The following is a 23,396-nucleotide window of genomic DNA, read 5'->3' on the forward strand; positions in this document are numbered from 1 at the left end:
AAATAATACAAGCTGCAGAACTTAACCGCTCTGGAACAATATTGATATCTTCGGCCTGAACACATGCAACATAAGTTCTGCTTACGCCAAACTGAAAAAAGTAGCGGAAAGATTGATTCGATAGTGAATGAGGACAAAACGAAGTACCTGCTGCCATCAAGTAAAGAGTCAGCGCATTTGCGCCAAGGCAACCACACCACTGTTGGCAGCCATAAATTCAAAATAGTAAACGACTTGTTTATTTAAGAAACAGCATTAACACAAACAACAAAATCAGCTTTGAAATCTAGCCATGAATCACTCTTGTCAATAAATGCTACTTTGGACTAGGTAGGCAATTGAAAAGTAAATTCCTCTCTCGATAAACGAAAATCATACTCTACAAGCAGAAGCATGGACCATCACAACATCAGATGAGGCGGCTCTGGGAGTCTTCGAGCAAAAAGTTTTGCGAAAAATTTCTGGCCCTTTACGCATCGGCAACGATGAGTACCGAAGAATATTTAATGATTATGGGCGTTATTCAGACAACAACAGTGTCCAACGAATTAAAACACAGCGATAACGCTGTTTTGTTATTCCATACTATACGAATGAAAGATGATGCTTCGGACAAAAAAATATTCTTATCGGCGCCCCCACTCCGCTAGAAGGACCAGGTGGAAAACGATTTAAATTCCCTTGGTGTGAACAATTGGACGGCTATAACGAATTAAACGGTTAAGCGCCAATTAAGTAAATAAGTAATGTAAAAAGAAATGTACTATAATAATTGTTTAACTATTTAACTCTGGTGTACATGCGTAATCAACAATTGAAGAGCACCGACATATTTTTATACCCAGCGTGCCTTGCACACAGAGTATATTAACTTTGATTGGATAACGGTTGGTTGTACAGGTATAAAGGAATCGAAATAGATATAGACTTCGATATATCAAAATCATCAGTTTCGAAAAAATATTTGATTGAGCCATGCCCGTCCGTCCGTCTGTCCGTATGTCCGTTAACACGATAACTTGAGTAAATATTGAGATATTTTCACCAATGGACCCAGAATAGATTGGTATTGAAAATGAGCGAAATCGGATATAACCACGCCCTTTTTTATATACATATACAACATTTTGGAAAACACCAAAAAATCTGATTATTTAGTAAATAATACACCTAAAATGTTGAAATTTGACGTGTGGACTGATATTGAGACTCTTGATAAAAATTTTAAATAAATTTTTAAAATGGGCGTGGCACCGCCCACTTGTTATACAATAAATTTTACAAATATTATTAATCATAAATCAAAAATCGTTAAACCTATCGTAACAAAATTCGGCAGAGAGGTTGCCTTTACTATAAGGAATGCTTCGAAGAAAAATTAACGAAATCGATTAAGGGCCACGCCCACTTTTATATAAAAGATTTTTAAAAGGGTCGTGGACGAATAAAATAAATATCTTAGCGAAAAAGAACTTTGTATCAATAGAATTTTACTTTTTAAATTGAATTATAACATTTAAAAGGAAAACACTAAAATTTTTGAAAATGGGCGTGGCACCGCCCCTTTTGTGACTAAGCAATTTTCTGTTTCGGGAGCCATAACTCGAAGAAAAATTAACGGATCGTAATGAAATTGTGTACACATATTTTCCCTATAGCAGGAAATATTTCTAGAAAAAATGGACGAGATCGGTTAAAGACCACGGCAACTTAGATATAAAACAAGTTTAAAAGGGTCGTAGACTAGAATAATAAGCTATAACTTAGCAAAAAATAGTTTTGAATCAATGATATATCACATATCAAGTTTTATTGTAAGAGGAAATGGGGAGACATTTTTCTTTTAAACGGGCGGTGCCACGTGTTATGTAGAAAATTAATTTATACGAAATGAAATGTGCAATTGAAGCTCACGCTGGGTATATAATGTTCGGTTACACCCGAACTTAAACACCTTTACTTGTTCTCCGCATTTCACTACCGTACATGTAATCAATTATCAAAAAGAGGAGCTGCTCAAACAACGCTCATATTCATTTTTAATTTTATTCCGTTTTAATTTCATTGCACTTTTTGCGCGTAACAATCGCGTTTTCTTTCTTTGAAACAAAAAATGTTTGCATCGGTGTTCGAAACGCGTTACTCGAAACTTTCATCTTCATATGTATCGTCTTGAAATCTTTGGACTGGCTCTGTGCGGTAATTCTTAAACGCTTTAAGCAAATTTCTTTTGAACTTCTTATCTTATCTTATCACTTTTTTTAGTTTATAAATATTGTCTTGCGTTTTCTTCTTTGCGTTTACAAATTGATTCATTTTATTCAAATTTTATCTAAATTTTACATACCGCCGGTGAGCAGATTTGTTTTATATTCTTTATAGCATTATTTATCTGTTGATTTATCTGATGAATATGGCAGTAAGGCGTTACGTTTCTTATCTAATGGTTAAAATGCATACAAATCTTTATAAATATTTATAACAAAACCTCTTGATTTCCTATTTTTATTGAAAATTGCTTTTATTAATATTTTTATTTTTGTTTTCCCAAAATTTGACAGCAAAATTTTAATGCACTTCTGATTTACTAAAATTGTTTATTTGTTCTGTTTTATTATTTATAGCTTGCTTTTTTCCTTTTCCTTTCAAAGGTGGGAAATTAGGTCAGAGATGTATACTTTTTTTTTCAATAATTCGGTTTCAGAAAAACGGTTTCTATTTTCTTTAATGTAATTTGAGAAAAATTTCAGGACAGACAAGGCGACCACTTTTTCGATTATACCTCATGAATCTCATCGGTAATAGTCTAGTTGAGGGGTCGACTGCTAATACGCTACCAAAAATATCGAGAGAGGTGTCAAAAGACGCGTATTAATCTCGAGAACAATAATCTGATGGCGGAAAAGAAAAATGTTATCTATGTCCGGAGATATTTGCAGTTGAAGTTGGCGATTTTCATGTGGTTGTTGTTGTGTTGTACCCACCAAAAAAATTGTGCATCACCGTGTCGGTAGCCACGGTTATACCACACACCCGGACTTGGCATGGCGTAGCCCAGGGTTATTTTTTATAAGCGCGGCCGAAGGCCGCCAACTCAGAAAGGTGTTCTGCCCAAAAATATTATGGATCCTACCCCCGGGTTCGGAGGTACCCGCGGGTCTTTTTTCGGTTTTTCGTTAATATCTTTTGAACGAGTTAATATTTTTATTTTACGCCTTAGGATTATTAATACTGATGTCAAGACGCGTCGTTTGACACCTCTCTTGGTAGCGTATTAGCAGTCGACCCCTCAACTAGACTATTACCATCTCCTCAAATCCCGGGAGTGGGAATCGAATCCGCACTCTTGCGATTGTTGAACTGTTACAAACACATTCAACCAAAGCCATGCCTTTGTTATTGTGCAGATTTTCCCAATTGCCTTATTTGTATAGTTACTTACTTAATTCGAGCTTAACCGTTTAAACGGTTATGGCCGTCCAACAAGGCGCGCCAGTCGCTCCTTCTCTCTTCAAACCGGCGCCAATTGGTCACAAGGGAGTTTAAATCGTTTTCCACCTGGTCCTTCCAACGGAGTGGGGGCCGCCCTCTACCTTTGCTTCCATAGGCGGGTTCCGATAGAAACACTTTCTTTGTATAGTAATGTGCTTGATATCACATTGAGCTTTGAGCATGTTATATCAGGATATCAATGTAAGGTGCCATTATTCCCAGACCATGCATATATCAGCTTCAGCATCCCTCTAAAAGGGAAAACTTTTAGAAGCCCTGAGACCACGTTTACACATGCCCTCAATCTACAATAAAATGAGAGAGCAAAGAAATCATAGTTGGTTGGGAAATAAATTGTCTCGGCGTGACGTCACGCTTTTGACAGCATGTTTCATTGCTGACGCAGTGTTCAGACTTTATTCCAATGGGAGTATTTTGCTCCGCTCTTACCTTCTACTACATTTTCTTATCTCAAAGGTTTACTTGGGTCGAGTTGAAAACTAAATAGTATTACTACCTAACATCTTTGGTTGTCATTGCATACGTATGAAAAGCTGGTGCGAATTCATTGTTCGTGTCTTAAGACATGTTTGTTCACATTTTACTCACAGTTTTTGTACTGTTTTCGTACGGAATGAGAATAGAAGGAGTAAAATGTAAGCAAAGAATGTGTCCGGACGCGATCTGTAAATCCTGCCAAAATTCAACATACAGCACTTGTTTAAATTTTATATAGCAATGAAGTACGTTGAGTCAGTGAGGTCAGCTTACCCTGTTTTGCGATAACAGTCGCCAATTTGGAGCACCAAGCGGGGTCAAAGATTCCTCCAACTGTCTCTCCCAACTCAGTGAAGGTCTTCTCTTTCCTCTGTTTACAAACTGCCGCAGCGTATTCGTTCCTCCCCATAACATGACCTAGCTAGCGAAGCTTTCTGTTTTTATGCGCTGCACTATCGTCAAATCTGCGAAAAGCTTATATAGCTCATCATTATACCCCTTTCGATACTCGCTATCACGGATAGGACTATAAATCTTCCGGAGAACTTTTATCTCGAATACACCAAGAGCCATCTCATCTTCTCTCAACATCTTCCATGATTCCGAACCATACATCAGGGCTGAGTGACTTTTAGAGCGAGAATTTTGTTCGCCGGGAGATAACTTTACTTTTCAACTGCTTAAAGAAGCACTTGTTGGCAAGAGTTATTCTCCGTTTGATTTCTAGGCAATGTTTTTGCTTTTAATGCTGCTTCCCAAATAGACGAAATCGTTCACAGTCTCGAATTTATATCCGTCAACAGTGACATGGCTCAATGGCCACGATGACAGCAAGTACTTCATCTTGTCCACATTTACTGCAAGGTCCACTTTTTTTGCTTCTTTATCTTATACCAACTCTTCGCTCCATGTTTAAACAGTCCGGCGGGTATCCCACATTACCTGGCACCTTGTGATTTTTTAGCCGTGATATTGCCATTCTGACTTCCCCATAGTTGGATGCCGGAGCGTGTTTTTCATCATCGGGGTATCGGGTTCGTCTTCCCCCACACTCTGTACGTCAGTTACCAGGTCGCCATTATCGTTCGTATAGGAATCTGCCCCGGTCTTGAAATCTTCTGTCATTAAAAGGGCATGAAATATGTATAGTAAACCGAAAATAATAATAATATTTTTTCGCGATAAATATCCGGGGAGATAGAGCCCACTTTTCTTCCAGAATGTGGTGTGCTTATGGGAGCATTAATTAGTCATCCTACACGTTTTAGGCCGACTCCATGTGCATCTGACAAGGCAGATAACTTTTTTGCTGAGAAACATTTCATGGCAAAAACACAATCGAAGGGATTGCCAAGCCACCAAATCAATTTGATGTTAGTTGTTCGCCCGCTTTCAAACAGAAAGAAAAAATATACTTCGAAAATTTAATTTTTACCCCGGCGTAGTCGTTTACTCAGGTAATAGTTCTAAGTACTCCGAACACTGGTAGCGAAATATGAGCGAATTGTAATAAATCGAAAAACTTCAAAAGCGCTCTGTCATCAACATGTACAACAATTCCGGAATGCCAGATCTTGGCTCATTCGTATATGCATATGTTCCATCCCTGGGAACTAGATTATTTTCTGTCAAATTTTCACGTTTCTCTTTTATTTTGTGCTTCCAATTAGAGATTACACTCTAGGGGTGGAACTTTTTCTATGAAAAAAATCCGCATGTCTAAAATTTGTTCATAATCACCGATTATCGAAGGGAAAAATATATATGTAATGGGAAATCTAGTTATATAATTAACGATTAGAAGTTAAGTACGAATACGAAGATAATCTCGTTATATGTAAACTAGGTCTAAGACAACGAACTGGTACATATTTCAGAAATGTGCAGCAGGAAGACCAGGAGAGATCACCACCGTAGAGAAGACAGAGGAGTACAACAAATTTTTTATCAAAAGCGCTGACAACTGCGTATGACAGAGCTTGTTCTCTGAGAGGATTCAAGTAAAAAGCAAAGCCACAATAGTGAAGTGAGAAGAGAGTTTAATAGATTTATAAATGTTTAAAATCAAATAATTATTTTCATCAGCACAACATACCTACGCCAAAGGCAAGTCAGTCGATACCGCATTGCATAGGGTGGTCATGAGCATAGAGAAAGGCCTCTAACACCTGGAATATGCCCTGGATGAACATTTTCCAGACTTTAAACTATTTCTCGAAACGAGCAATCATCGACAGTCTCGATTGAAGTGCATTCGACTTTAAAATTGAGCTGCAGCAAGATCACATCGCAATGGGGTCTGTGTGAGGCTGCGAACCACTGGCGTGGGCGTATAAAGTTGTCAATGACATTAATTCCAAATCCGGAAGAGAACTAATGTCAATTGACTTCACTTTGACTATGGCAAAACGTGAGGGAGTTAGCCAAACTGGTATACTGGACATTTAATACTATTGTGAAGCCAATAGCGAACTATGCTGCCTTCGTTTGGTGTCCGAAGACCACGCAAAGAACAGTAATAACAAAATTAAGCAAAGTCTACACAACTACTTCTAAGCTAGTGGATGAATGCATTGGAATCCTAAAGCAAGAAGCAAGGTTTTGTTAGGATGAGCTCCCGGGCATCAGGGGCATAAAGGTAATGAAAAGTCACAATACCTAGCCAAGCAAGATTATTTAGCAGTAATTTATTGTCCAGAGCCCTTCTGTAGACTCAGAAATGCACACACTACGGAAGCCATAAGTAACGGGGAAATAAGGCAGTTCAGAGCAAAGCCGTTCAACGAGAGTATCGGCCAAACTCATTAATCTAAGCCAACGTACTCTCACTGGGAACTATACGGAACACTGTAGTCTACGATATTACCAAAGTAAGTAAAATCTATCCGATACACAAATCTGTCGCTTTTGTGAGCTGCAGGATGGCACGCCGGTTCACATTCTCTCTGAGAATGAGTCGCCCTCGCAAGGCAGAAATTCTTTCTTCTATGCGGCGTGACTCTTAATCCCTTCGTTATATGAGGTAAAAGCCTAAAGAGGTATTGAAATACATTAAAAGCCTCCACATGCAGTAACAGGCTGAAAGGTGAAGTACAATGAATCTAAATAAAACAAGTAAGGAAGTCTAAGTTCGGGTGAAACCGAAAATTACATACCCAGCTGTACACTTGAAATGCTGTTGTTGTTTGTTTTAATGTTTTATTAAGCACAATAGTGTTACAAGGCGGCGCAATAATAAATATACATGTGGTTCTATTCTGAACTAATTTTTATTCGAGTTATGGATCCCGAAACATAGAAAATTGCTTAGTCATAAAAGGGGCGGTGCCACGCCCATTTTTTTAAATTTGAAGTTTTTCCTAATTATTATTATAAATCCACTTGGTAAATGAAATACCATTGATATAAAGCTCTTTTTTGCAAAGATATAGCTTATTTTATTCGTTCACGACCCTTTTAAAAATGGTTCTTAACCGATTTCGTAAATTTTTCTTCAAAGCATTCCTTATAGTAAAGGCAACCTCTCTGCCGAATTTTGTTACGATAGGTTTAACGATTTTTGATTTATGATTAATAATATTTGTAAAATTGATTCTATCACAAGTGGGCGGTGCCACGCCCATTTTTACAATTTTTTTTTTTCAATTTTTATCATGAGTCTCAACATCAGTTCACACGTAAAAATTCAACATTCTAGGTATATTATTTACTAAATAATCAGGTTTTTGTGTTTTCCAAAATGTAATATATATAAAAAGTGGGCGTGGTTATCATCCGATGTCGCTCATTTTCAATATCAATCTGTTCTGGGTCCAGATAAGCTCTTGTACCAAATTTGGTGAAGATATCTCAATATTTACTCAAGTTATCGTGTTAACGGACAGACGGACGGATGGACGGATGGATGGACGGACGGACGGACATTGCTCAATCAAATATTTTTTCGATACTGATGATTTTGATATATGGAAGTCTATATCTATCTCGATTCCTTTATACATGTACAACCAACCGTTATCCAATCAAAGTTATAATATCCTGAGTACAAGTACAGCTGGGTATAAAAATCAAAATTCTAATCGCTTTTCTTGGTGTTTCAGATTTTATTGTCAATGTAACAAATGTCTATCATTTGTTTTAATAATTTACGAAAAAATGGAAAACACCACAAAACGCAAAATTTCATTTTTGCAGCATTTACAGCAATAGATAATGCTGATTTTTAAGAAATATGCACAGATTTGCTTAGGTGCAACATTTATGAATAGTTGCGTATGGATTTTATATAGAATGTCTTTAAAGTTAAGGAGTAAACAGCAGCTATACATTTAATTAAAGATATTTTTTTTGGGGCTGCTGACGAATGTTCGTTAAAGAAGCAAGTGGCCCTGTGTGAAAAAGGAAAAATTAATTATTTCATTAAACAAAAATCTGATTCCGTTAAGTTTCTATGTATTTGACTCTGTTAGAAAAGGAAATTAGAACGAACCCAAAAAAAAAATTTGCTCGCGCTATGCTATTAATTGCGCATGGAAAATGTTCCATTTTACTATTAACTGGCCTGGCGTTGAGCGTTATATTGATTAAAATTGTATATAAATAAATTACTCATACGCCATGTTGCACATCGAATGAATGTACAGTAATGTGCTATGAAATAAAACCAGCAATCTGAAAATCAAATCGAGCCACAAACGCCAAAAAAGCTTCAGCGACATACAGAATATTTTATAGTAGAACAAATTTTGTATTCTTTAAAAAAAATATATAAAATCTATACGAATTGGCGCTTAAAGACCAAAACACATTAGCAGCAGTTTTGCCTGCAGCGGTGCTTGTTTTGTTGCTGCTCGACTCTCTTATAAACACACGAACAGTTGCATTAAGCTGGCAGCGCCAGGCAGCAACTACGTCAAATTTCGCACAATGTTTCCCAAACACACTTAATATTCGTTTTGTTAGTGCGAAATCAATTTTAAAATACAAACAAATTGTTTTGAATAAAAATTTTTGATTTTAACTTTATAAAATAACTGAAATGACGGGGAAAAGTTTACTTATTTGATATTTTGCTTTGTGTTTGTTCGTGATTGTTTGGGTTTTTTATTTATTACTACCCAACACTCATTTTATGCAGCAAATTTTGTTTGAACAAGTCTTGCAGCGCGCTGCTTAGCATGCAGCGATACATGTGTTTTGCGTAGTGTAAGCTAGTGTATTAAAAATCTAGCTGTCCATCCATTCTGCAGTTATGTTTTGGGCATAAACCCTAATTGCTTTAAGGGCCAGTTAAACTTCCATAACCCTAACGCCATAGTCGTAACCATACCCATATCGATAACCATCTCCATTGTGATCAATTAGTGGTGCCATAACCTTAAACAACTGACATTTTCATAAAAAGGAGGAAAATGCAAAAAATTACAAACATATTCCACAAACAATAAGTCTCTTAGTCAAAACGTATCCAAAACAATAAATAAAATATACAAAAAGTTAATAAATTTATTAAATTTTGATGAGCTCGAGGCAGTTAAAAAAAATTGAAACACAGTTTAAATGTTTATATTTCAATTTTATTTGGTCGATATTTCGATATCATTCTGAGATCATCCTCAGGAAACAATTGAATATGTTTTACTATTTTTAAAAAAGTTAATAAATTCACCAACTCAAATATTGTTAGGTTATGGATATGGCGAAAAACCAAAAGCCAATTGGTTGGCTATGATATGGTTATGGGTTTAGCGTTATGGTATGGCGCCATTAATCGATTACATTGATTTCCATAGGGTTATGGATAAGTCAACATTAATTGGCCATTTAGCCATAACTGCTCAGCGTTTTATCTTAGAACTACGACGTTAAATCAGCTGATGATGATAGACTACTCCTATCAAAAATGGAAAAATTAAAATTTTGGCGTTTATGGCTTGATATGAATCAAAATATCTCTGAAACAATTAAGTTTTTAAATTTTTCTGTTACTTAATATGAAAAGGCTGCAAAATTTCTAACATCATGTGCAAATCTACGGTAATAGACTCAAAAGTGGCTCATATCTCTGAAGAGAGAAGACTTAAGCGTCACGAAGGGCATACTAACTGGACACTGCCTTCTGGCGTCACACGCTTATAAGCTATGATCTAGGTCAGTAACAGAAAATGTAGGAAGTGCGAGCTGCAGGAATAACCAGTTGAACACGTTCTGTGTTCGCGTGCTGCGCCCGCCAGGTCAAGGCTCCAGCTATTAGTGGCGGCAGAGTTACCAGGGCTCGAGGCAGCAATTAAGCTGGGTCCAAGAAAACTTCTAGTATTTGCTAGGAGGACGGAGTTATTCTATAACATAAATGTTGGCACCTGATTGGGGTTCTTACGTTTGGTCATCAAACAAATTCTGGCAACACTTTGGAAACATTCAGCCTATATGAGGTCTTTATTGACCGGCCAGTTCAACCTAACCTAACCTTACCTAACATGAATATGAACGATTTCCGGTAAAGGGGGATTTATATTAAGAGTCAATAAAAGAAAAGGGGTTTCCGTTCGAAACACATTGATTCATACAGTAAAACATGGACCTCTTATTTTTGTTCTATAAGAAGAGGACATACCAAATCATTCAACCAATATGGACTTCGATCTTGGACCAGTTTTGAACTTTCTCGGGACTGTTTCATAAAAATATTGGAATGACTTCAATAACAATTCAGGATTATTTTAATGTTCATTTCGAAACTACTTCGTGGCAAGTTCAGAATAATTTTTATTTTTTTCGGAATCATTTCGAGATTATGGCAGGACTAATTTGGAACGATTTCAGTATTACTTCGGGACTATGTTAGGCATCACTTTGGGACAAATTCAGGATCATTTCAAGAAACCATTTCGGAGAGTTAAAGGATAATGTCAGCATCACATCGGGATTATTTTAGCAATTATTTCGAGACTATTTCGGATTAAATTTGAAACGATTTTCGGATATATTTGGTATTATTTTAAGTAACTTTTCAGGACAACTGCTGGATCATTTCCAGACTATTTTTAGACCAATTAAGGGCAATTTCGAGACTATTTCTAAACCTTTCAAGAGTAATTTCAGGACCACTTGTGAATTATTTTCGGAGTCATTTGGAATAATTTCAGGCTCACTTCAGGATTAAATTAGGTATCACTTTGGAACAGCTTCAGAATCATTTCAAGACTATTTCGAAACAATTTAGGAGAGTTACAGGATTTTGTCGGAATTACTTCGAGACTATTTCGGATTTATTATAGAACGATTTCAGGCTACAAATTTGGAATTATTTTAGTTAACATTTTGGGACAACTGCTGGATCATTTCGAAACCATTTTATGTTTGTTACAGGATCACTTCGGGATAATTTAAAAGATTTTGGGACTATTTCAGTACCAATTTGGCAGAATTTCAAGTTCACTCCGAGGTTACTTGAGATATCATCTCGGGATAAGTTCTAGATCATTTCGAAACCATTTTAGGACTGTTACAGAATTACTTCGGAACTATTTTGGTATCAATGTATTCTTTTGGTTGTGATTTAAAATAGGGCTATAGAAACACGTCGTGACATGCCCAAATAAGTATTAAAAATTAAACTAAATTAGCTTTTCATTATTATTTGTTGGAGTGTAGTACATCATATTTGCCAGGGACGCAAATTATTTGCTAGTCCCCAAATATTTTCTTAGCTTGGTTGAATATTATACTGTGGGATGTACTCTAAGCATCCCTGCAGTTTCCTGCTTGATTTAAGAGCCCGTGAGGTTTGTTTAATCTACAGGCCTAACTTTGGTTGTGCTGGCGACTTTATTTCATAGCACAACACTGTATGTACATGTGTATTTACGTATGTATGCAGTACATATTGTTCAACATCAATTAACTGAGTAAAGTAGCGTCAGCTAACAATCAAACTAACATTAATGTTCTTTTATACAAATTATTCTTATAAAGGTTTTCATTGCGCCACACATTCTTCAATAAGCAGTTATAAAAGAGTAATAGGTACATACATATAGCAGCAAACAGAACAAGTAAGAAAGGCTAAGTTCTGGTGCTTAGCTGCGTTGGTTATAAGTGGTTTTTAATTACATATCACATACGTTTGGGAAATATCGACCAAATTGTAGACCAAGGGTGACGTTTTTTGGAACGATTTTCCTTCATCATTTGTCAAATAAGGGAAAATCACCATGTAGGAAAATGAACCTAGGGTAACCCTGGAATGTGTTTGTATGACATTGGCATCAAATGAAAAATGAAGGGTGTTAATGAGTATTTTAAAAGGGAATGGGCCTTAGTTCTATAGGTGGACGCCTTTTCGAGATATCGCCATAAAGATGGACCAGAGGTGACTCTAGAATGTGTTTGTACGATATGGGTATCAAATGAAATGTGTTAATGAGTATTTTAAAAGGGAGTAGCCCTAAGTTGTATATGTGAAGGCGTTTTCGAGATATCGACCAAAATGTGGACCCAGAACATCAACTGTCGGTCACCACCAATTTATTTATATAGTATGTATTACCACGAACAGTATTCCTGCCATGATGCCAAGGGCTTTTGATTTCGCCCTGCAGAACTTTTTCATTTTCTTCTACTTAATACCGTTTAGACGGTTAAGCGCCAATTAAGTAAGTAAGTAATATGGTAGGTGTCACACACATTTTACAAATTTTTTTCCGAAGTTATATTTTGCTCAAAAACCAATCCAATCACCATGTTTCATCCCTCTATTCGTATTTGGTATAGAATTATGACATTTTTTTCTTTTTTCGAAATTTTCGATATCGAAAACGTCGGCGTGGTCATAATCGGGTTTCGCCCATTTTACCAAGATAAAGTGAGTTCAGATAAGTACGTGAACTAAGTTTAGTAGAGATATATCGGTTTTTGCTCAAGTTATCGTGTTAACGGCCAAGAGGAAGGACAGACGGTCAACTGTGTATAAAAACTGGGCGTGGATTCAACCGATTTCGCCCACAGAAAACAATTATCGTCATAGAAGCTATGCCCCTACCAAATTTCACAAGGATTGGTACATTTTTGGTCGACTTATGGCATTAAAAGTATTCTAGACAATGCCGGAGCCACGCCCATTTTGAAATTTTCTTTTATTTTTGTATTTTGTTGCACCATATCATTACTGGAGTTGAATGTTGACATAATTTACTTATATACTGTAAAGATATTAAATTTTTTGTTACAATTTGACTTTTAAATTTTTTTTAAAAAGTGGGTGTTCGTTATCCGATTTTACTAATTTTTATTTAGCACACATATAGTAATAGGAGTAACGTTCCTGCCAAATTTCATCAAGATATCTTCAACGACTGCCAAATTACAGCTTGCAAAACTTTTAAATTACTTTCTTTTAAAAGTCGATATCGAAAAAGTGGGCGTGGTTATAGTACGATTTCGTTCATTGTAAACAGCGAGATGTGTGCACAGGAACTTACATGCCAAATTTCATTAAGATACCTCACAATTTACTAAAATTATCGTGCTTACGGACGGACGGACGGACATGGAAAATGAATTTGTTTTTTGCGCCCAGATCATTTTGATATATAGAAGTCTATATCTATCTCGCTTAGTTTATGCCGTTACGTATTACCGTTATGCGAACAAAATTAAAATTAAATAGCAGTGGCAAGTTCTTCAATTCAACGTTTTCGAAAAAATTCCAAAATTGTAGGAATATCTCGAACTTGATTTCTTTAATTATTTTAGGAAGCTGCTTTGTCGCCTAATCATTTTAAGTCTCACAAACTAGAAGTTATACATAGGTCCCTTAAAATACGCATTGACTTTTGAGAATTTTTTTCCGAACGGTGTTCTTTGTTTTCATACAAAAAATATAGTTCAGAGTGTTTAAGGAGGAAAATCTAAAACACCATGTAAAAAAAAAATTCTAAAATTTGACTTATTTTGTTTTGTTGATTTTCCGACAGGGTGGATAAATGATGTATATTGGAACGATTTTCCGTCATCTCTTGTCAAATTTGGTTTCAAGGGATGACGGAAAATCGTTCCAATATACATCATTTCTAAAATTAATGCGAATGATGAGAGGCCTAAAACGCGTACTTTGTTGGACTAAAACTAATATTTACTGCAACTTTTCGAAACCGTTTTGAGGTTAGTTTACACACATACGTGCGTTCAGTTACAAAACACATTGAAGTTTTTTCTTAAAATATGGAAAATAAACTAAATAAAAAATTTACTTGACGAAATTTAATAAAAAATTCCACTGCTACTTATTTTTGTGTTCGTTTCTGTATGTATGTATGTGTCGATGTATGTAAAATGATTTTCCGGTGTCACCACAGCTGACTTCGCAATTCTTCAAGCTTTTGTGCCTATGTACATATTCTTACATATATATACATAAAAAGGTAAACATATAAAAGATTGCTGGGTATATACCTACATTAATATTCCAATGTTTTGTTATACTCAGATTACAGAAATTAACAAAAGCAAAAAATATTTCACTAAATAACCAAGCCCTGCTGGTTTTGAAAAAAACTTACAAAGTCAACGAACAAGCAGGAAGATAAACAAAAACAAACAGCTGAAACATATATTTTTTATGCGTTTATTTAATAAACCCTTATATCATGTTTACACATGCGCTAATCTGCAATAAATTCACAAAACTTCATCTACACGTTTACATATGTCCCATCCCAAGAAACTAGATTATAAGTTGTCAAAAATTGTTTCCTTTTACGTTTTTTTTATTTCGTGCTTCCTTCTAGGCGTGAGACCCTGATTCTAGGTCTAGGTGTGTTTTTACTTCCTTTATATTAGGTCGGTTGAATTTTTGTCCGCTTTTCATACAAATATTGCAATCGATTTTTAAGGAACTTTTCATTGAGCTACAAACGTGAAACTTTACACATAGGTTAGATCACCGTGACAATGCAACAAAAGGAAAACAAAAATCCGTTAGGTGGCGCACGGATCGAAATAATTAGATAAGAATTTGAACATTTTCAAACCAGTTTTTAAGTAACTTCTCGATGAGCTAGAGAATTGAAATTTCAAACCTAATTCAGAGGTCGATGACAGCCGATGACACGATACAAAAAGATTCGCTAGGGGGCGCACGGGATGAAATGTTTAGAAAAATCGTACGAAACGGAGAGAATTTCAGGACTGATTTTTATGTAAGTTCTCATTGAGCTACAAGCGTAAACCTTAACAGATAGGTTAAGACACCTAGAAAATGTAAGAAAAGGCGAAAACAAAAATAAAATAAAAAAATGTTAAGCACTTCCTTTATATAAATGGACAAAAATCAAAAAAAAAAATCTCCTTATAAAAAGAAATAATTTTGCAATTTCTATGTCAAAATTTAAAACTCAAAGTTTAACAACACTGAAAGAAAAAGACTGGTAAAATCAACCGAAATACGGGTCAATTCAACCGAAATTTCTGTCAATTTTTATCCATCGCAACAAGATGTTGAATCAACTGCGCACAAATCGTTGATTCATAATTGACCGTTTTAGTAGTCAAATGAACAAAACAAGTTGTTGCGACAAAAAAAAAAAAAAATGTAAGGCGCGATAACCTCCGAAGAGATCCAAGGCCGAGCTTCTCTTCCAATTTCCGTCGTGCTCCTCTTGAGTTTTCCTACAAATTGGCCGGACGGGACCTACATGTTTTATGCCGACTCCGAACGGCATCTGCAAGGCAGATGAGTTTTCACTGAGAGCTTTTCATGGCAGAAATACACCCGGAGCGCTTGCCAAACACTGCCGAGGGTCGACCCCGCTTAGAAAAATTTTCTTCTAATTGAAAAACCTTATTTCTAAAATTTTGATGTTAATTTGCCCGGGTGCGAACCCAGGGCATACGGTGTGGCAGGCGGAGCACGCTACCATCACACCACGGTGGCACTTACTAGCCGAACGTCAATTGGGCTTGCATTAGAGGTTTACGCCGATCACTTTATCGGCGGCGGCGTGGGCGACGCGCCGGCCTACGCCGGTGTTCTTACTTTAAAAAGCTTGATTTTTCTATTTAAAAAAATAATATTTAGGAAAGGTTTTGTTGGTATGTATTTAAGGAAATCAACGTGTTGGCCATTTCGGAAATATCCGGGGTTTTTGCCTCAAGATCTCGCAGACCGTTCAAAAATTTTCAGGAGTAGCTCCTTGCTGAGGGATTGTCCCTCGTTCGCTTACTCCAGAGAGGCTTCGAACCTAACCCCGGTCTTTGGAATTGGTACTGCTGCGTCTGCTGAAAAGAAATAGAGATACATAAAATAGGCACACTTTTGTCTGTATATCTCGTGCAAAGCGTAGTTACACCCAGGGTTAACTCCCAATAATCGTCGCGAACACAATTCCTTAATATCATTTGTGGCTCCTTGGCGGCCACGCACCAAGGCGACTTACGGTTGCTATTAATGGTCTTTTAATACTCACTGTCACAGGGCGCCTCCAGTTGTTTCGGCTGTTTCTAAGAGCTATTCCTGATGTGCGAACAGTAGCAATCCCGACCACCAGTCTCTACCACGCCTCCTGACCCTCACACCATATACCAGCACAGAAGCTATAGGACTGCGACTTCGAACTCATACCTTCGTTGACGTCACTTTCCTAGAAGCTCTAGGTATAGCTCCAAAGACTTTCCAACGGATGCTTTTGTCGCGCTATGCTGCCGAGCTACACCAGAGAAACACTTTGAAACTTTAGGGAGTGACTATTCGGCCAAGGATGCCGCCTTCGAAATCATAAGCAAACTAAGTGGATGTTATTGCGTAATGGGTGAAAATCGTATAATCTTCGGCGCATCTACATAATTAAAATTTTACAAGGACCCTGGATAAGATTTTTAAAATGTAGACCAAAGTTTGCAGGCGTTTGTGTTCACAACATTGATTTCAATAGTCTTCGTTAAATCAAAACTATATTTTAGAATGAAAGTCGACCGATTTTAAGTTGAAAGATGTTAACTTCTGTTTTCCGGCCTTATGATATAAGAGCTCATTATGGATGACCGCGTAGCTTCAGTTTTCAGACTAGTTCGACTGTCCACTACGTTAGGGTAGTAGAACACACGGTCCTTAGTTCGACTGTCTTGGGAAAGCTTTTCCTTCACCACTTTGAGTGTTCTTGCGAAGGACAAAGCCTCACCTGGTAAATATATGTGCCTACATATTCACATTTGTAAAAGGAGCCGTAGCGTGTAGGTGATATTTAAACTTGGTAGATAGGCTATAATCAATGTGATTCACTCCAAGGGACCAGTTTTGGATAGGGCCGCCAACTTTAGGAAATCTCAAACCGGGAGACTTGGGTGTTGAAAGATTAAGTGTGAAAATGAAAATGAACATTTCAGACCCTATTGTATAGTTACGCAAATAGACAACAGATGTTTGAATGTAAGCCCAAGTCATTTTTCAAACCCTTATACGTACATATATCCACCGTAATTCACCACTGGAGTAAGGCAAGTTCGGCAAGTTTAATTTTCGTAACACTTTAAGTTGAAAAGATTCCAAAACAACTCAAACTTTTATGTTGTCGGAAACATCAACATTAAAAAATGATGTTTTTTATTATCTTATTAAATTCGTTCGCGTGAGTGAAAATTCGTAGAAACTTGAACAAAATGTTACTAACTTTGGAAAAATCCTGTTCGTTCAAACAAAACTTTTGCAACAAGAGGGCGCAATTTCGCATTTCGCTTGGAGGAGCAGTTACAAAATTGTACCCGAAAAATAGGTGTCCCGGTATCTCATAATTTTTTTCACAGTAAATTCAAAAAAGGGTTTTTCGTTTTGTATTGATAACTGAAAAACTAGTTTTTTGTTGTTTTCCCATTTTATGTGTTTTTTCGATTTGGTGGTTTTCTTATTTTGATATTTTTTTTAAGCAAGTGGCACCATCGTCATAAGTCCAAAGTAGAGAGCGCAGTGAGCGTAAAATTCTCTTTGAAATTTGCTCATGTATTGACTGTTGATCGCTGTTGAGATGACCAGTGAGATCAGTTTTGTTAACAGAAAAATCAGTTAGATTGACCAGGAATCTGTCAATTTTAAAGAATTTTGTTAACTTAAGAGCGATAATTTCTCTTCTGTTGAAATGACTAAACTAATTTGTTCGTTTGGCAAAGAACTCGGTCGAATTAACCATAATTCGATCAATTTCACCGAATCTCCGTTAAGTCAAGAACAACAGAACCGATTTGTTGATTTTACTAGCACCATTTCTTTCAGTGAAGAATATGTTTTTAAATAAGGAGACATTTTTCGCTGATTTTTGTCCATTTGTATAAAGGAAGTGCTTAAAAATTTTTTATTTTATTTTAATTCTTTTTTACATATTTTTCATTTTATTTCGTTTTTAAACATTTTTTTTTTTAATAAAAAGTTAACAAAGCTGCCGCTCATAGAAAACCGTTATAAACGCTTATATTAGCTCCACTTGTATGTTTGTAACTTTCTAAGTGGTTACGCGGTGTAGGCTGTCACCCGTCCCATCTCCCTCCTTTTTTTATACGTATCTCTATGAATTTATATATATAACCCGTACTTGGTATTATATTCGACTATTGAATTGTATTATATCGAATTTCTATGAATTTATATATATATCCCGTCTCTTGTATTGTATTCGATTATTGAAGTGTATTATATTGAATTATACCCTAAAATCAATGCATTGTATTCACCCTTAAATTCCCTATTGGGAATCCTCATGGCCGTGTGGCAGCCTCCACCGCGCAAAATCCACCAAATCAAATTCGCCGCAAGTACAGGATGGCGATCTGGCATGATCGCCACCTGTCAGAAAACCACCACCTTTTTTGACAACATACATTTTTTATTGTTATTATCCAAATCTTGAAATTTGCTGATCATTTTCTGTGTGCGCTCCACAAATAAGTTTTATCAGTAATAAATATAAAGTTATTATTATTAACTATCATTTTCGTTCCTTTGTGCATAATAATTTGAACAACCAAAGTATTGTGATTCGCAAGTCCGCCGTTCATCGGATATATATATCGCAGTGAAATTACAACTGAAATACGTGTTTTTCATCATCTTTATAAACTTTAACCAAAGCTTAGTGCTCAGATACCAGCATTTACGCAGTTGAATAAATTCTCAGTAGTTGTGAACTGGCTATTATTCGCCAATACTGGATTGTGCTTCATATGTTCCTTTCGTAAAAGAGGCAGCGACCGCAAGAACCACATCAACGCCCCAGCATCGCCATTATCGCTATCGAGAAGCCACCGGCCATCCCGACCTAGCGTCACCAGCCACGTTCATGCAGCGGCACCTAACCAAACTTTGCGGAATTTTCATCCGGTGCTAGTGAGGCATTGAGGTAAACAACACCGTACGAAACAGCCGGGTGTGGATATCAGAAGGTACCAAGAAGCAGCACGACACATCCTCAGGAATCTAGATCGTCCGCAGTGCTACCTACAAACCGGTGAGTACTCGTTCTCTAAAGTAACTAATGGTCCTTCGAGCCATTGAAGAAACCAGCCACAACACCGTACGTAGGCGCGCAAAAAACCCATCTAGCGGCAATTATTGAAGACTCGCTGCAGTGAAATAACTCGCTACGAAATGAGTTGTGCTTAATAGCGGAGACACGGACATCTGTGCTCTTATGCTCTTGTGTTATCAACATCAAATATCTAAGTGGATTTTAGATACTAAAACATTTTTGCGTGATTTTCAGTTTTTTCAAACTGTATTTATTTTAACTAAAAATATCGAAAATGTAAAAACCGTAGAGAATTCATGACAAATGTATTTTGTTGTTGTATTTAGAAAAATTTTTTCTATGATTTCCAAACAGATAACATCCCAATTTTTTATTTTTTTATTTAATACTATATTTGGCGATTTTTTTCACGAGGAAAACTTTTTACACTAAAAATGAAAACTTTTTAAATTATCTGTGGTTTCTAGACAGAGAATGTCCCTAGTTTTTAAATAATCTTTTTTTACTTATTTTTAGTTTTTAGCATGTAGAAATCTTTTGACAGTAATATTAAAAACTTTCTATGGTTTTTTCACATTTTTTTCTATTTTTATAAGTTTTTGTTTTTTAATCATGAATTTCTACAAATTATTTTTTTCATTAATTTTATTTTTATGTTTTAATATATTTGTTATTTTAGTGTTTCTCTTTATTCTGCAGGAATGGGCCCATGGCCTTAAAATAAAGGAATAGATAGTGAATTTGCCTATGTTAGTCGCAAAGTCCTGTTTTTTGCCAAAAATTCATTATTGCCAACTGTAATCAGTTTTTTTCATACCATTTTGCAATAAATTTCGTTCATTTCCGGACTATTAAGGCCCTTTCGGTTCGTTACGCTTCAACAAATTGTCATTCTTTGTCATTTTACTTGACAAATATATATCTCCACAGAGAGGCTGGTTCGTTGTGGAATGAGGCACACCCTAATGTAACAACACATGTGCGCTGTGAAATTTCATGCAGCAAATAAAAATTTACGTATATACTTAAGAACAATGAAATTTTCTTTATTGCCCGACTTATGTAGCACATAAATACAGTGCACTCCCGATAACATAAACACCCCAAAATATGAACACTTTTCAATTGAGTACTTTTGGCAAAAGCTCTAAAATATGAATATGATTGATTTTCAAATTCCTATCGAATTTCAAGAGCCTAATAAATTGAGGAATCCCCTAGTTATTAAAAGTTAAAATATACGTAACCGTCGCTGAGAAATGCTTCCGTTCACTCGCTTTGCTTTCTCTTATGTTCAGTCGTCAGTACAAATTTTCAACGTCGTTGTTGGTCATTTCATGCGAGCATAATTGGTACTTCATTTTCTTGTAAAAAATTCCAATATTAATCAATCAAAAAAATGTATGTAAAAAAGCATAAGTTTTTGACCTTAAGAAAAAAATCAGATACTATTATGGAATATTTACGAAAGGGTCAAAGTGTTACTAATTTAGCGCGTAAATATGGAGTGACAAAGTCTACAGTATGAGGAATAAATAAAAATAAAAATGCTATCTCTAAATGTGTCAACAATACTTTTATCGTTCCTGGGAAGAGGAAAACTTTACTTCATTCAGAGAACACAAAGATGGAAAAATCTCTGTATCAATGGTTTTTGAATATGAGAGACAAAAAGCTCCCGGTTAGAGGGCTTATGTTGAAAGAAAAAGCAAGACCTTAATTTTAAAATTAAGGGAAATTGCCTGCAATTAAATGCCAGTGATGGATGGCTTCAAAATTTTAAAAATGGATATGGCGTTTGGTTGCTCCAAGTTTCTGGAGAAAAACTATCTTAACAGCCCCAGTTAGTTGACCCATTAAAAAAGAGTTAAAGATGAAAATGGAGAAGCTTGGATTAAGTCGTGAGAAACTATACAACGCCGAAAAATCCGCTTTATACTCGAATCTTTTCCCACACAAGACGTATGTGTCATCGTTAGAAAACTTGCCCCAGTTGTTAAGATGGAAAAGCAAAGAGTAACTTTCTTGTACTGTTCAAGTGCGTCAGGATATCATCAACTCAAGCTTCTTGTAGTCGTAAAGGCTAAAAACCCCCGTTGTTTTAAAGGTATTGACTGCTTGATTTGTTTAGGTTTCAAATTTTTTGATGAAAAAGGGATTGCCAGTAAAATCTCTCCTTTTAATTGATAACGCTCTATCGCATTCACCCGAGGATGAACTAAAATGCTAAAGCGGCTGCATATTAGCAATGTTTATGCCACCAAATGACACCCCTCTTATACAACCTATGGATCAAAATGCAGTCAGGATTACGAAACTTTACTATAGAAACACAGTATTTTGGCTTCTGTTGCTATTTACAGTATGGTAGAAAATCAAGAGCATTCTAAAGGTGACATTACTTTGAGTGTTCTTCGAAGCAACTTAATTATGAATGTTTAGAACCGTAGTCAAAGTAGTTTTTTTTTTATTTTTATTAAATTTCATTTTAGGTTGAATTCACTGTTTTCAACGTTAGAGACACAAAAGACGATTGCGTCAAAGGAAGCGATTGACATGTTTAATAAAACTTTGGAATGGGCTCAAATTAATATGGTTGATAAATCGGATTTAAATGTGTTGAAGAAGCTCAGGGAAAAGGCAGTTTAAGATGCTTGAACAAAAGAACCAACAAAAGCGGATTACTGATTTTTTTTAGACATGAACTCAATTTTTTCTAAAAATTAAACAGAATATGAATTTATGTATAACTAACTTTTTGACTGTAACTGATTTTTTATTTGGGTAATGTGAAAAAATTAATAAACAACGTTTCTTTTGCGGTTTTAAATAAAAAATAAATGCCTAAACTAATTAAAAAAAATATTTTTCAATTTATTTGACTTTCGCAAAACTGAAAAGGCCCGATTTTAATTAGTTCATATTATCGCGAGTGCACTGTATATACATAAGTACCAAATTTTCGGTATAACTTTGCCTTATTTTAGTACATATTTAGGTTTTTCCTTTCTTTGCACTCTAAGCAAATCGATAACTATTTCATAAACAATTTTTTATATGCGCGGCATTAAATAACATCTGCATTTCATTTTAATTTGATGAATTTCACATTTTCATTTTATAAATACAAATAAAGCACAGTACATGGAAGATTTTCCAATAAATATTGATCGATGACACGTTTCGAACACTTCTTGAATTCATGTAATTTTTTGTTGTACCACAGAATTGTTGTTATTGCAGTGACATTGAGGCAACAGTACAACACATTTTTATTGTTAACATGAACTGATTTAATTCTAATTAAAAAAAAAAACATTTACAATTATTGATATTGCACAATATGTTTTGTTGAATTTTCAATATTTATTTAATTGTAGTTATAACTTAAAAAAAAAAAATTATATAAAAGGAAGCCGAGTTTGCGCGACCGTACGCGTATGAACACGTCTCATTTTGCATGCGCGCGAGCTATAAGGCGACTGAACTACGAATAAACTTTTGCTTTTCACAAAGCTTTCAATGTTCATCATATTTACATACATACATACACACAGACATCTACATTTGGCAAAAGGTTTGCTTGCTGTATTGGCCCAGGGCCAAATGCTCGGAATAAATACAGCGGATATGATAATATGATATGAAAACGATTTTCAAAGAAGAAGAAAGATTTATACAATTTAGAGCAGAATTGTGTAAATTAAACACGTAATTGTAAAAATAACACATTTAACTAAAAAAAAAAAATAAAGCAGCTGTTGATAGCCGACTATTTGAATAACTAGTGATTAACAAAAATTGTTTAGTAATATAATCGATTAACACTAATTGACTAGTCGTTTGCAGTTGAGTAGTGACAGATTAGACTTTTCGAATAGTCGTAGCCTTTGTAAG

The 23,396-nt window shown here is 35.6% G+C and overlaps 1 protein-coding gene across 7 annotated transcripts in view; it reads right to left on the bottom strand.

The window, feature by feature from the left end:
* LOC137254532 (hippocampus abundant transcript 1 protein) overlaps positions 1 to 22,985 on the bottom strand; it is a 37,574-nt gene extending 14,589 nt beyond the window's left edge. Inside the window, exons 1-2 of one of the 7 annotated variants that reach the window (XM_067792270.1) lie at positions 22,455 to 22,979; positions 20,317 to 20,461 (exon numbers count right to left, since the gene is read on the bottom strand). In XM_067792270.1, the coding sequence (XP_067648371.1) occupies positions 20,317 to 20,340 (24 nt within the window). In that variant the 5' untranslated portion in view covers positions 20,341 to 20,461; positions 22,455 to 22,979. Of the gene's footprint in view, positions 1 to 18,852; positions 19,047 to 20,316; positions 20,471 to 22,454 lie in introns of those variants that run through there. The other 6 variants (XM_067792268.1, XM_067792267.1, XM_067792266.1 and 3 more) reach the window with 6 other exon arrangements.
* Positions 22,986 to 23,396: the final 411 nt, after the last annotated feature.

The sequence above is a fragment of the Eurosta solidaginis genome, chromosome 5 (assembly GCF_040869045.1).
Source record: "Eurosta solidaginis isolate ZX-2024a chromosome 5, ASM4086904v1, whole genome shotgun sequence".
NCBI lineage: Eukaryota > Metazoa > Arthropoda > Insecta > Diptera > Tephritidae > Eurosta > Eurosta solidaginis.